Source organism: Diabrotica virgifera, chromosome 6, assembly GCF_917563875.1.
Source record: "Diabrotica virgifera virgifera chromosome 6, PGI_DIABVI_V3a".
In the NCBI taxonomy this organism is placed as follows: Eukaryota; Metazoa; Arthropoda; class Insecta; order Coleoptera; family Chrysomelidae; genus Diabrotica; species Diabrotica virgifera.
In genome coordinates, this window is record NC_065448.1 from 226,805,724 (window position 1) to 226,821,558 (window position 15,835).

Below are 15,835 nucleotides of genomic sequence, written 5' to 3' on the forward strand. Positions count from 1 at the left end.
CGCAGAATTGCAAAATAATGAGTCAGGTAAAAATGTATTTAATAAAAAAAGAGCGATGGCATGACTTTGCGAGGAAACAGAAATCAAATATCCAAATCCAACCAAATGTGAAAGAAAACTATTGCTGCCATTTCATCATATTTAGCTGAATGTGAATTCAGTACTGTAAATGATTTTCTGGTAAAAAAAAAAAGAAATAAGCTGGGTATTACACAACTTGAGACTGAAGTTAACCAAATTGGAACCTAATATAAAATATCTGTGCAAAAAGCATCAAGAACCAAATTAAAATAATAAATTAATATAGAAAAATATTTGAACAATTCCATTTTTTAATATCAAAAATTATATATGTTACCGTTAAAACCCGATTTCAGTTAAAATCCGAATTTACTAGGAAAAACTACTTTTAACTAAGTGCTTTAGACAATTCTAGTTTTAACTAGTCAAAGCTAGATTTGACTGCTAAATTCAGTAAAAACTAGAAATCCCGAACAAATTTAATTTAGAGTAGTTTTAGTTTATACTAGTTTAAACTAGTTTTTACTGGAATTACTAGCGAATACCAGTTAAAATCGTTGCGAGAAGAGACAAATACGATTTGGTGTTTTCGGGGTAGGGTTACAAACGGTAACAAACTAGTGTGTGCAACTGTTGATTTTTCTGCATCGTTTTTATTGGTTATATTACCATTATTACACTACGGTGTATTATTCACCATGAGTGATAATGTCTAAGATTAGGTTGAGAGCAGAGATATAAGAACTTGAAAAGAAAGTTTTTTTGGAAAAGATCTTACCAAAGGAACAGACCGAGAAGAAAGAAAGTCACTACAATGTTGTGACCAAAGCATGTTTAATAAATTAATGCCCGAAGTACAAGATGCGGAACTGTCTGCCCAGAAAACACTAAAATGATTTAGAATTGTTGAAGTTGGCGAAATAAAAAAGTTGGCTTCTAGAATTGAACCCATTAAATATGTACCTGCTGAAGATATTTTTGACATAATTGAAGCAGCTCACGTTGCTATTGGTCATGGAAGTTGGGATAGGTTGAAGACTGAAACCACCAAAAAATACGCAAATATAACAATTGGTATGTTCAGTAATTTTATATCAATTTGTGAGACATGCCAACAGAAGAAGAGTAAAGCGAAGAGGGATCTTGTGTCGAAACCTATATTGCATTCAGAAATAAATAGTCGATGTTAGGTAGATTTGATCGATATGCAATCACAAGAGGATCACGGCTACAAGTTTATTATGGTTTATCAAGATCATTTAACAAAATTTGTTTTGTTGAGACTAATACAAAGTAAGAGGGCAGACGAAGTTGCTTATCAAACGGATATATTCTTGACTTTTACATTAATGCATTTTACTTTCAGATAATGGCCGAGAGTTCGATAATGCAGTTATAAATGCGGTAATGTCATACTGGCCTAAGGCGAAATTAGTTCATGGAAAACCAAGGCACAACCAGAGTCAAGGTTCAGTACAGCGAGCTAAACACGACATCGAGAAAAAATGTTAGCAGTCTGGATGCAAGACAATAACAAGTGGTCAAAGGACTTGAGTTTTTTACGTTAATGATCTTGTTCAGTATTTTACGTTTTAGAGAAATTATTCACAAACAACCAGAGCAGCAAATTATATTCCGAGTTTTAGTTGAATTTAGAAATGACTGAAAAGTTTAGTAAAAACTAGTTTTGACTGAAATATGTTTAGTCTCAACTAGAATTAACTGAAAATATTTGATAATTCTAGTTTTCACTAGTTAAAACTAGAATTGTCTAAAGCTCATAGTTAAAACTAGTTTTTCCTAGTAAATTCTGGTTTTAACTGAAATAGGGTTTTTACGGTAACATATATGTATACTATACATATTACATAGTAGGGGTCCATAGGAATTTTAGAAAGGTTAACGAGGAGATGGCCCAAAAAAGGTTGGGAAACACTGGTTTACACTCTGTCCGAATCAAAATCGCAAAAATTTAAAGTTGGAGTGAGTTAAATCCGCACTGGATACGCGAAAGCCATATTCAACGACCAGAAGAACTAAATGATGTATGGTCGAGTACACTCAGTTAGTTGGGCCGTTTTTAAGGAAGGTTATTTAGCCAAGTGATGATATTATGAAATACTAGTTAGAAATGAAATTATACCTGCCCTGAAAAACAAGTTTTGAGCCAATGTTATTGAGATATGGTTTCACCAAGACAAAGATCAGCTCATTTTGGTGTAAATATTCGGAGCTATTTAGATCAAACATTTCCCAGACAATTGACTGGCAAATTGGGTAGTATTGAATGGCCTCCTTGTTCACCTGATTTAAATCTTTAAATCCTAAAGAGTTCTGTTGTATACCATACAATATACAGGGTATTATATTTTAAAGCCCAAAGTGACTAATGATATCAGAAAAATGGAAAATCTGGCATCGTTACAAACATCATCATTATCATCATGGCATCCACACTCCTAGCGGAGTGATTGGCGCCCTCTTTGGGCTCTTACGAATCGTTTGTCGCGGTGAATCAATCCGCATTAACATTTTGGTTTTACAATTGGTTGTGTGACGGCATCTTCTACAATTTTTCTCCATTCGTTCTTGTTTTTGCTTATGGTTACCCATTCTCTGACTCCCATCTTCTTAAGGTCTTCGACTATCTGGTTCTCCCATCTAGTTTTGGGTCTGCCTCGTGGTCTGCCTGATACAGGTCTCCATTTGGAAATTTTCTTGATGACGGCTTCTGAATTTCTCCTTTCTATATGTCCCATTCATCTGAGTCTCTGTGCCTTGATAAATGTGACGATATCTTCTCCTTTCAGAAGCCCTCTTACTTCGTGGTTCATGAGTTTTCTAAATTCATTATTACCTAAGTTTATTGGGTTTGCTATCGTCCGAATTATTTTCCTCTCTAGGACCCTCAATCTTTCTTCCTCTTTCTGGGCCAGACACATTACTTCAGCACCATATGTGATTACTGGTCTAATTGCTGCTACAAACATCAGATTTCTAATTTTTATTTGGCAAAATAGGGTTATCCCTGTTTTTCTATCCGGACCATCCATTTAAGGGATAATTATGCGTTTCCAGACTTTTGTCCACTTTTTATAATAAAACATATTTATTTTTTATTCCTGTCATAATTATTTAACTTATTTTATGTAATATATCTAAAAGATATATAGAAACAATTATTTTTCAGAATGGGATGTGCCCATGACACCGAAGGCGAGTCAGCCTGTCCATCACAAGCAGAGGATGAGTCTTATTATATTATGGCGCCCTACGTTCATATGTTTACTACACGCTGGTCTACGTGTAGCAGAGGATTTATGACAGCTTTGTTCGAGTAAGATCCATTCAATTATATTGTTATGAAGATGCTTGACTACTCGTAGTCGCTCCGACACATGAACGTATTTATTTTGTAGTTTGTCTTGCATGAGAGAGTTCTCTTGAGATAAATAATGTCTTAGTTTTAGTATAATTTTTTTACATTATTACATTACAAAATTTATTAGCAAAATATCTACGGAAACATGCCATAAAAACATTTTACTTATAATTTAACTTAAGGGGATGGGTATGTATTTTCGGCTGCAATGCTATTCAAATGGGGATTCATTTTTTTCGAATCCTGAGAAAACTAATAAGTATTTTTGAAAAATTGAAACGCAGAATGTAAGCTAACGTTATTAGCGAGGGCCGAAATACCCTGAGAATTTCTATAATATTAATTTTAATAAGTTACAGTGGTGAAAAACTAAGAGAAAATTTAGTGTGATTTTTAATTTCAAAGACCTCATTCAAAAAAAAATTTTTTATTTATTCTAAGGGACTTTCGGCCCTCGGTAATAATTTAGTCTTTCATTCTGCGTTTAAATTTTTCAAAAATATTTTTTTTTTCAGGATTAAAAAAAAATGAACACAGTGTCCGTGGTAATATTTTCCAAATCTATCTTTGTCTTACAACGCACTGAGTCGAATAGAATATTGTCAGCATGTTGTCAGTCAGACAGTGACAATCAGTGACAATTTGAAATATTTGACATGGCATCGGGAATATTTTGAGTTGTTGGGTATAATGCGACAAAGGCGATCATTTATAAAGCTTAACGTGTAATCGAGAAAAATTGCAACTTTTTTTTATTGGCTTTAGGATTAGACCATGCGGCCAGAAACAAAGTAAATAGTACATACATAAACATAATATATCTTATCTAAACTATCTAATTACTAATCTAAGTTAAGGTTATCTAAGTCTGACCGAATTTTTTGTAAAGAATGGATATAATAAACATTATATTTTCAAAGTGAATTTTTGCTAAATTAATCTTAATAAAAATTTTGGGATAAGGACAAGGGTCACACTTTTCTCATTCAAAGGTTTTTCTTTTTTCTTAATAAATTGCAACTTTATACATTTAATTTATAAAAAAGTTTGAACAACTCCTGAGATACAAGAATAAAAAACCGCTAAACGCCGTAAAAATGAGTGGCGCATACAATATTCCATCTACAAAAGATCTGATATGAATATTACGTGGCGCGAAAATGTATTTTCATTTTGAAGCAAAATAAAATTTTAGTTTAATTTTAAACGATTTTTCCATAATATTTGCTAAATTTGAAGTAAGCGCGCCACAAAAGGGTTTCAAAATTCAAACTGTATCAAAGTTACTCTTTTGTGGCGCGTTTTTCTTCAAATTTAGCAAATATTATGGAAACATCTTTTAAAATAAAACTAAAATTTTATTTTTCATCAAAATAAAAATACATTTTCGCGCCACGTAATATCCATATCAGATCTTTTGTAGCTGGAATATTGTATGCGCCACTCATTTTTACGGCCTTTAGCGGTTTTTTATTCTTGTCTATCTTTTACGGGGCCTTCGTTATGTTCTATTTCCTTGGGGTTTCCATCTCTGTATTACTTTTACAGCTCGATTATATGGCATTCTTTCTAGGTGACCATATTCTTCTAGTAATATTCTGTAATATACTTTAATTAATATTCAATATTTACTTCAAGGAACAACTTGGGTGATTGCCTCAACGACGAACCAGAAGTATCTATTTATTCGATGAGGAATGCCCTTCCTGGAACCATTTATGACTCGGATGCTCAATGCGATATTATGTTTCCGGGATCTACCACTTGTATACTGGAAGAGGAAGAATTTTGTGCAACATTGTACTGCAGAACCGAACCTAGTTCCTGTTCGTCTAGAGGTGAGCCACCGGCAGATGGAACAAAGTGTGGTAACAACAAAGTAAATATTGTATTTGATTAATAAATATATGGTAGTTGTTCGATATTTTTCCACATCTTTTCCATTTTGAGCACCCTGATTGTCCACATGTCCATGTTCTTTCTGTTTACGTATACAACAATATCAATGACCTTATTTCAGTGACTTTTGTTCTGTTTCTAATATACTTGAAAATGGTAAGCGTTTTTAAGATTTATTTTAACGTTTTCTACCCATTATATCCGTAGCATTTTTATACGAATTCAGATCTCTGGAGCCTGTATCCAATCTGTAGTGGTTTGTTTCAGAGTCGAGGTTTTAGAGTTCAATATACTTGAAAGCGGTAAACGTTTTCAAAATTTCTTTTGACATTTTCTACCTAATATATCCATAGCATTTTTATACGAATTCAGATCTCTGGAGCCTGTAGCCAATCTTTAGTGGTTTGTTTCAGAGTCGAGATTTTAGAGTTCAATCCTTTGTTCTAGCTGTAGATTACTGTTGTCATTTCAGAAGAAGAAATTTTATTTCAGAATCACAAATAGAAGAAAAATCTCATGGCAGCGTAACCTAAGGAAATGACACATATGTTTCAGTTTTGAGTAAATAAAAGCTGCTTAATGTTCTCTTCCGCTTTGATCAAATTCATCACTGGTGCTACTGCTCTATAAAAGAGCCTCGACCTTCCCAAGCCTATACGCTAGTCATTTCTATCGATTGCCAACTGTTGCCAGTTTGCTGCGCCTATTTTTTTTATCTACCATACTCATCTACACCATCCTTCCATCTGAGTTTTGGCCTGCCCCTATTTCTTCTTCCCTTAGGTTGTGACATAAGGATTCTTCTAGGAGACTTGTTCTGCTGTAATCTTGCTAGATGTCTTGCCATCTTAGTCTTCCTATTTTTATAAGAAATACTATGTCTTTACCACCAAATATATGTTTATATCTGTGGTGTATCTTGTAGTTGTACCTCCTCCTCCAAACACCATTTTTACAGATGCCACCGAACCATTACTCTTAAGATGCTTCGTTCAAATATAAGCAGGAAGTTTTCGTCTGCCATGTAGATGGTCCATGTCTCCTATCCATATGTCAACACTGGTTGTATAAAGGTTTTGTATATGGTTTGCTAGGATTATCCTTGCTAGCATTTGTTTGCTAAGATTATCCTTGCTTGATTTCTTCCGTCATGACGTTCTTCTTGGTGATCAGGGAGCCTAAGTATGTAAATTTGTTCACCACTTCAAAGATAGAGTTATCAACCGTGAGTTGGTGACCGATGTTTGATCAAATTCTTATATAAAATAGGAAAACTGAATCTTGTTAATTTTCTTTTTTTTGATTTAAGTGGTGTTTCCACAAAAAATGTATCGAGATCGGCGAACGACCAGACGCAGTAAATGGTGGTTGGGGACCTTGGGGTTCCTGGTCATCCTGCTCAAGAACTTGTGGAGGTGGCGTTTCGATAGCCCAAAGAGACTGTGACAATCCGATTCCTCAGTACGGTGGAAGATACTGCTTGGGAGAAAGAAAGAAATATAAGATATGCAATAAAGAGGTACGTTTAATTTTAGAGGTACTTACTATAAAGTTGGTAACTATTGGTATAGGGTCTCGAAAGTAGTATGAAGTGGCGACATTCCTGCAAAATTTTGTAATAGCTTATAGTGCAGTCACTGAACGTGGATATGAGCTATTACCTCCGATTTCGTTGAACCTCCATCGATTTGCATAAAAATTGGTGAGTGGTTAGAGGATATCTCAAGGAACAAAGGTGATATGGTGCCAACTTGCGCTTTTACCCTGGGAGTGGATGCCACCCTTCCTCGGCGGTGAAAATTATTTTATTAAAAGTAATCCCATAATTCGATAGAGGGACAAATTATAGGGAACATTTGTTACGTAAAGTTATGAAAATAAATCAAAACTTTGTGAGTTATTAAAGATCAAAGATTTTAATTTTTCGTGAGAAAAATGCATGTTTTTAACCGATTTTTCATAAATAACTCAAAAACTATAAGTTTTTACAAAAAAGTTATTATTATTGTCGAAATTGAGGCTAATAAAAAACCAAATAAATTCCTTACTATAGAAACCTTTCAATGTTAACTAAAAGTGAGTTAAAGGTATGTTGGTGTATGTTGGTGTATGGTTAAAGGTAAGAGAATGTATATTGCTTTCGTCGACTACCCAAATCTAAGTATTCAAGCTTAAATACCGGGAAAATAATGCATTTTATAACATAAACTTATTAAACATTTCTCAAAGCTCATAGAAATATCTATCAAATAAGCCCTCGAGCAAGTTGATAGCATTAAAATTTATGCACCAAAAATGTTGGAAAATGTATCTTTTAAAAATTTTTCCAAAAAATGTTATTGATTTTTTGTAAATAACTCCGTTAATTTTTAAGATATCAGATTCATCTAAAACTATTTAAAAGTCTATTCCAAGAGCTATTAAAAAACGTCGATTAAACCTCTTACTTTTTTAAAAATAAAAGTTTAAATAGCCCCGGTTACATGATACTCGCAGCAAAATTTAAATATTAAATGTTTCTATCTCGGTTATTTTTTACTCTGCGGAAATAGTAAAGTATTTGTAACAGAAAAAACTAAAATTTAGTTATTTATAATTTTTTACGTATATTGAGTATTTTTGGAGTCATTATCAAAAGAAAATGAAAAGTTAGATAATTTTAAAAATTCTGATTTTTTTTTAATTATATTTTTTGTTCAAAAATATGCATTCTAAACCGGTCAAAATTGTCGAAATTATTAACTATGTTACCCTAAAGAAATTCTTGTGAGGATTACTATAAATTTTAATTTTTGTGGAAATGGCGTATTTTTTATTTTTCACTTTTTCCTAAAAAAATCGAAAGGGTTCTCGTATTATTATCATAACTTGCTTAATTTTGATGATATTAACTTCTACTGGAGCTCATTTGATAGGTATTCCTAAGTACTTTGACAAGTGCTTAACAAGTGTATTCTATAAAATTCATCGTTTTCCCGTTATGTAAGCTTGAATATTTAGATTTGAGTACTCGTCGAAAAAGATATACATTCAATTACTCATAAATCACTTTGAAATAACAGTAGTTTAGTTCGTTAAGTGGGGAGTGTATTAATTTTTTTATTGTCTTTAGTTTTGGTAATCACAGTATTTTTCAAAAGCTTATAGTTTTTGAGTAAAACGTGGAAAACAGCTTTAAAACATGCATTTTTTTAAGGAAAAATTAAATTTTTGATATTTAATAACTTAAAAAGTATTGATTTATGTTAATAACTTTATATAACAAATTTTGCTTAGAAGTTGCCCCTCTATCGATTTCTGGTATTATTTTTAATAAAAAAAATTTCACCCCCGAGAAGGGGTGGCATTCACCCCCAGGGTAAAAGCGCAAGTTGGCATCATGTCATCTCTGTTTCTTGAAGTATCTTCTAACTACTCACCAATTTGCATGAAAATCGATGAAGGTTCAACGAAATCGGAGGTGAAAACTTTCAGTGGCTCCACTATTAATGGTGTCAAGTAGGACAAACTTTGATGTATGGGAACACTGGAACAGGGAAAGTTTTATTTGTGGAACGTGATTTTTTTTGTGGAATACCTGATAAGTTTATGATTGTAAAAACTAGTAGGTTGTTCTCAAGTTTATTCAATAGTAAACTTAATATAACATATAAAAAAATGTTTGTCCGACAAATACATAGGTTGGGCATTTTAATAAGTGCGACACGTAGAACATGTCATATGACAGGAATTATATTGGCGGTAAACAATAGTCTGATTTTTGCATGAGAAGTTAATGAAAGGGCAAAATTCAATTGGAAGTTCCGTCCGTTAAAATACATGTTACGTTTTCGTAGTCTGACGTTCGAAACCTGTAACCTGTTCCACAATTAAAACTTCTCCTGTTCCAGTGTTCCCGTACATTAAAATTTGTCCGACTAGACACTGTTAAGCTATTAACAAATTTTCAGCTTGCTATCAATAACATTTTTTTGATACGCGGGATCCAGGCCAATTTGGTTCAAAGATTTCGCTAATACAATGCTATAGCATCAGTATAAAAAATATTCAAAGATTTTGATCATTATTGAAACTGTAAACATTAATAGAGCTTTATTTGCTTAATTTTAGCATTGTCCAGTTGATCAACCCTCATTTAGAGAGGTCCAATGTACAGAGAGAAATACAATTCCTTTTAAGGGCGAACTACGTACTTGGAAACCATATCTTAAAAAAGGTAAATTAATACTTAAGATTCAAATATAAAGTTATTTCAATGACCTCTATATATAACTAGATAAATTATTTTTTTAAAAGGCGAATACTACCGAATAGGTAGGATGTCCGACTTCAACAGAGAAAGCCGGGAATCGAATCCCAGCGCGGGCGAAACCATATAATTTTTAAAAATATCTATAGGCCCCAAGCTGACATAGCCTGAATAAAATGAGTACTTTGGGTAAAACCAGGGGTAATAATAAGCGGTTGAAGCGTAGCACTGGGCCTGTTACCTTCCTTGTATAACGTAGCCCCTAGATATAGCAGACTAACCGGCTATGACCCCCAAGCCGAGTTAGCGGTATAAAAGGTAGACTATTATTATTAAATTTTTCTTCTATTATTTTTATTTTATAAAAAATATTTATTAATTTGGTTTGTATTTTTCTATCAAGAGGAGCCTTGTGTACTGTACTGCGTAAATGAGCTGCGAAAGTTTGCAAAATTGGAGCCAAGAGTGAGGGATGGAACGCCGTGTAAGGCAGGCACAAAGAATATGTGCATAAGTGGTACTTGCAAGGTAAGTTTTATTCATTTTTAATTAGATTGTGGTCTACAGGTAATAGTTACATAAAAAAGGAGCACTCGTGAGTGTAGGGTTTTTCGGTCAAGTGGGTGGAAAAGAGAGACCAAGAATTCGGCTGCTTCATCTATTTATTGAAGACGTTTCGTCTACTGCTCAGTAGACATCATCAGTTCATCTACAAAATGAGTGTTATAAGAAGCAACATCCAAAAAGAGACGTAAAAAAACATTAGTGTTACCTTAAAAAGACATGTAGCAAGAGATAAGATGTACAAAGTAAAAAATATCTTATCCATGAATGAACCAATGTAATATAAAAGTATATAAAACATTTAAGTGTATATTTAAGTGTAGTTAATAATTAAAAAACTTTAATACAGCTAAAGACAAGACCATGTGGTAACAGTCACATATAAAAACAAGTGAAAAAACTAGCTTGTTTTTAATGTCAGAAAAGAACCAAGAAAAAACCAGATTCACACTTCCAGAATTAATAATATTTAAGCATACTTCATTTTAACTTTAGGTAACATCATTATAGAATTAGAATGCTAATATGCAATTTGAAGATTTAAAGTTTAATAGTTACCAACAGGTCGATCTATGCCCAGCAAACACACAAGAGAAAATGGAGTTTGATTTATCAGGTCTAACTGACATCTCGCCAAGAGGTAGACAACCTTAAAAAATTTTAAAAGAGTGACTGACAGCTGCAGTACAGCGCGGTAAAATTCAAAGCGATGTAATAACACAGTTGTAAAAGTGTTTAAAGAGTAAAAATAATATCAAGAAGTAAACAATGGTTGTACCCTATAACCTCAAGGACAAGAATTACAGTTATTTAAACAAGTGAGGGCAATTCACATAATTATATGATAACCCTAATAACACAAAACATTCCAGGAATGTTCCTAGAAGGTACACACAGGACATTGAAAACATTCCTGGAATGTCCCCAAAAGCACACGAACGTCCCTGGAAAGTCCCAGAAAAGTGCTGTGTCAGCATTTTAAACATTCCTTGAATGTCTTGTTGGAACATTCCATGAATGTCTACGAATGTTCTTTGAACATTCACAGTATATATTGTTTAGACTGAATGTCTTGTTGAAACATTCCATGAATGTTCTTAGGACATTCAAAGTATATTTTTTAGACATTCTCTGAAATATATCGTCAGTGATGTGACAATACCTCCTATATGTTTTTTCGTGAGTTTTGCAGGAGACGAAAAACATTTTTTACGGTCACCTCCTGTTTTCATACGTAAGTTTTGACTTGTTTTGTAGTAAATAGATAGTTGAATTTACTACAAAACAAATCAAAAAATATATGAAAACACGAGGTGGCCCAAACAAGTTTTTCATCTCCTACAAAATTCATGAAAAAGCAGACAGTAGGAAAAATGAAAGAATACCCATGAACGAACATATAAAACACGCTGTATTATCCTGTCACCGTGTCACACAAAAAACTGGTCAGCACAAATACATGTAATAATTATTGTTACTTCCACTGGACAATTTTCTTTGTGGCACGGTGACAGGAAAATACAGCGTGTTTTATATGTTCATTCATGAGTATTCTTTCATTTTTCCGACTGTATATGTAGCCGTACCAAATAATACATCCTTGATAAATATAAACATTTTTATTGCACAAAATCTTGTCATATATTTTTTTCCATAATCATCACTACAATGACGATTCATTGTATTGAATTGTTCATTAGAATTACAATCTGATCATAACTCTGACCAATGAGCAATTTTAATTTAACCTAAATTACTACTGTTCCTTAAAATGAAGAGCTTAGCCATAGCGTCTCTTATCTAATCTAACAGGCACACAAGCACTATGCTCTGCTTTTCTAACCGCACTATTCTAACATACACATGCACACAAGCATTATGCTCTGCTTTTCACTATCACTCAAACTAGTTCAAAAGGCTTTGTCCTCTTCAATCTTCTAGTTTGCCCAGTAGTATCCAGGAGCTGGATTTCCTCAATTTTCTTGTAGGTACTTACGAAGTTGTTGCTTGTGACTTCCAACTTTACTCCAACTTTAAAAACAAATCCAGCTGTAAAATATTTATGTGCCTGAAGGCTTTTGTATGCTTTCATCTATAATATCTATAATAGTAATTTGGTGGAATGCACTTTATGGTAAAATCCAATTCTGACTGAATTGTATATGGATCTAAATCCCCAATTATTTTCAGCTTCAATAAATATTTAAAACAATAAAAGAAATAATGTTATTGCTTGCAAAATTCATCAATATTGATAAATATCAGAGAAAAATAAACATTGATAAAAATTGTTTGCCCTACCTTTCTCCAAACATCTGGTGTCTCCAATAATAATTTCCTTAAATAATCACTTTGCAGTGTGGTAAAGTTTATAAAGTTCACAAAATAGAGCAAACGAAATCCAAATGAATCCAAAATATGACGATAAACAGTGAAATGATGAAATGAAATGATATTACAAACATAACCTCTGTAACCTGACAACCATGCCAACCATGCCAACCAGAACCAGAAGTCACGTGGTTTGGATTGCCTAAATACATATACACGCGCAGCAAATTTGAAAATGAATGCAAATTGAATAGTAAATGGCCTCTCTTAAAATATAGGACATTGGTAGTATGTTCATAGAATGTCTTGTGGTAACATTCCACGAATAACTTAATCAGATATTCACCGAATGTTCCTTGAATGTCCAGTACATTCAAACATTAATAGAACTTTGATAGTACATTCCTGGAATGTTTTGTGTTGTTAGGGAAAGTGCCTACATTAGTACTGGTTATCCAGTTAACTAACAAATAGATAAAGTAATTCAAATTATAACTTCCATATATCGCAGCTCAATGTGCTAAAGAAAAAAAAGGCATATTTGTGTTAATTGTCCTTTGTAAAAAAGGACAATTGTCAAGGCCGTAGCCCAAAAAAACTAAAATTTTAGGAAGAAAAAATAAGACTGAGGCTATTTTATTAATAGGTAAACAATTGTATGTAGCAAATAAAATTAATTATTAAAATGCAGTACTGCAAGCAAAATACAATTAATGAATTTACTTTTATATTATAATAATTGCATATCATATCAATATTGGGGAGTAACATATAATTTTTCTTCTTCAATGACAGTAGGTATGAAATACACGTCAATTTGACAATTTCAATTGACAGTATGAATGATATGAATTATTTAAGACAGTTGCAACATTTTTCCGCTATTCGCGCACGATCGTTTCTCGTATCCCCTCCAAGTACTTTCACACCGCGAATAAGGTTATATGAGATTTTTGATTCGTTTATTTTTTTCTTTTTCTTTTATCCCCTTTGTGAGCTGTGTCCATTCAGCCAACAACATTTCTTAAAATTAACGCTTAATTAAACCTACCATACAAGACTAGTCAAGGATAGGGCAGGGAAAGTGAAGTTGGTGAAAAATAAACTGTTTTAAGATATAAACTAAATAAATAAATTATAATTTGAAAACAATAATTTGACATTATATTTAACCTACAATATTAAGACAGACGTCAGTTACCATTTACCATCTGACCAAATATAATAATGACGTCATATATTTTATAATCGTTACTACCTACTTCTAGCCATTAAACTGCTCGCTGTAATAGGAATGGCATGTCAAAAAAATTTGATTATTCCTTATATATTTTTTCAAACTTAGAATATGGCAACAAGGGGAAAATTACGTGCATTCCTTATTGTTTGACTTCGAGTTTAGTATGGTATTTTGTGGTTGTCATAAATAAACTAGGAGATCGTAGCAAGGTTACGGTAGCCTAGATACCGGTTCGTGAGGGTCATAAGGGCACTGAAAACGCAGATAAAATGGCTTGACAAGACTCAATGCAGTTCGTTGGACCGGAACCCTTTTAAGGCTTTGTAAAGGCAGTAACATGAAAGGCGACACGAATGTGGGTAACTCACAAATCTCTGGAATGGTGGAGGAATTCATCAGAAAAAGACGAAACAGTTGATTATAGAACTTACACCAAACTTTACGGTAGACATAAGTTTACTACATAAGCATTGTGTTTAAAAGTTAAGGTCTCACTTAGATTTTATCGTTATTAAAATTTTACCGTTCTTCGAGTATGAATACATAAACTAGACATTTAATTTAATCACAACCATAAGAACCTGCCGTGCTGTATCTTGAACAAGATATTACCAACCGCTTATTAATGCAAAAAATGTGTAAATACAATTCTCTGCGTGTTTGTCGGAATATCATCCAAGCGTGCATTATTTTCCCATTATGGCATCGCCGCATTGTTCGTGGTATTATTTATGGCACTGTTATATCGACTGTAATTATTTTTTCATTTCAGAAGGTTGGGTGTGATTATCAACTGGACTCAGATGCGGTGGAAGATGTGTGCGGTATTTGTAATGGCGACGGAACACAGTGCAAAATTATAGACGAAGTCTACAAAGACACCGGCGCTCGTGGTAACTATTCCACATCAAATATGCAACAATTTATTTAATCGATTCGAATCATGGGCGTTCTTAACGAAAGTATGGGATGGAGTACTTGATACAGGCGGTATTATGTGTTATTTATCTATACTTTATTTCACGTTAAGAATAAAATATTGCGAAGATAGCCCCATGCATTTCTTATGAACGATAGAAGCGCGCCGATGCCACGCCATACTGATTAAAATGAATCGTATATCGGCAGTCGAGTAGCCACCCGTGTCCGAGAGGTTTGTCAACACTGATCTCCATAAGCGTAACGTTCTATTCTTAACGTGAAATACAGTATAGCAATGGTACAAGTTGTTCTTCTGATATTAGGCTAGATGCTAGAGAGTTGTCTTTTTGTTGTGTATAATATAGACGTAAACACAAATAATGTATGTTCTTGAAGTACTTTATGACTTCTCAAAGTACCTATGTCCTACCAAGATCCATACACTTTTGCAAATGTTCAAACCAATTGGTAAAACAATTATTTCAGTCTGGAGTTGACACCTGCAAAACCGCTGTTTTGCATCGATGGCTTCTTCTGGCGACTAAAATCCAATGCTACCCACGCATTGATTTCTTGATCTTTGGGAACGTGAAGAAGTTTTTGAAACTTAGGTCGGGACAATACGGTGGACGGTTTACCAATTCGATGTTTTGAAGCTCCAAAAACTCCATTGTCTCTTGGGCAGTGTAAGCAATTGCATTGTCCTGATGTAGGGTGATTCGTTATGTGTTGGTTTGTCTGAGTTTCGCGATAACTCCTGGTATACAAACGGTTATAATATATTAATCAGAAGTAACCGTTCTTCGATCTTGTCAAGCAATTGTTGCCACATGACCAGATTTTTACACAAAAGTTGCGACCATTTTCTTTGACACACTTCGAGAATGGATCAATTTTGTTGGTTTTGCCTCATCGTGAAACATGCACACTGCGGATTGACATTTATTTTCCGGTTCGTATGAGTAAATGCAGAATTCATCGCCGCTAACAATCATCATCATCAATGGTGCTACAGCCCTATGAAGGAGCCTCGACCTTCCCAAGTCTATTACGCCAGCCAGTCCTATCCATTGCCAACCGTTGCCAGTTTGCTGCGATGGAAGGATGGTGTAGATGAGGCGCCGCTAAAAATACTATAAACGTTTTTTGATCTTCCTTTGTTGAACCTTTCCAATGTTTGTCGACAACAATTAACGCCAATCGCTTTTTGCTCTTCTGTGAGCAAATA

At 33.6% G+C, this 15,835-nt stretch overlaps 1 protein-coding gene across 1 annotated transcript in view; it reads left to right on the forward strand.

Annotated features, from left to right (window-relative positions):
• LOC126886762 (A disintegrin and metalloproteinase with thrombospondin motifs 12-like) overlaps positions 1-15,835 on the forward strand; it is a 188,061-nt gene that overhangs the window by 114,876 nt on the left and 57,350 nt on the right. Inside the window, exons 7-12 of the mRNA XM_050653786.1 lie at positions 3,212-3,358; positions 5,042-5,282; positions 6,612-6,821; positions 9,413-9,518; positions 9,955-10,079; positions 14,459-14,579. Coding sequence (XP_050509743.1) covers positions 3,212-3,358; positions 5,042-5,282; positions 6,612-6,821; positions 9,413-9,518; positions 9,955-10,079; positions 14,459-14,579 — 950 coding nt within the window. The remainder of the gene's footprint in view (positions 1-3,211; positions 3,359-5,041; positions 5,283-6,611; positions 6,822-9,412; positions 9,519-9,954; positions 10,080-14,458; positions 14,580-15,835) is intronic.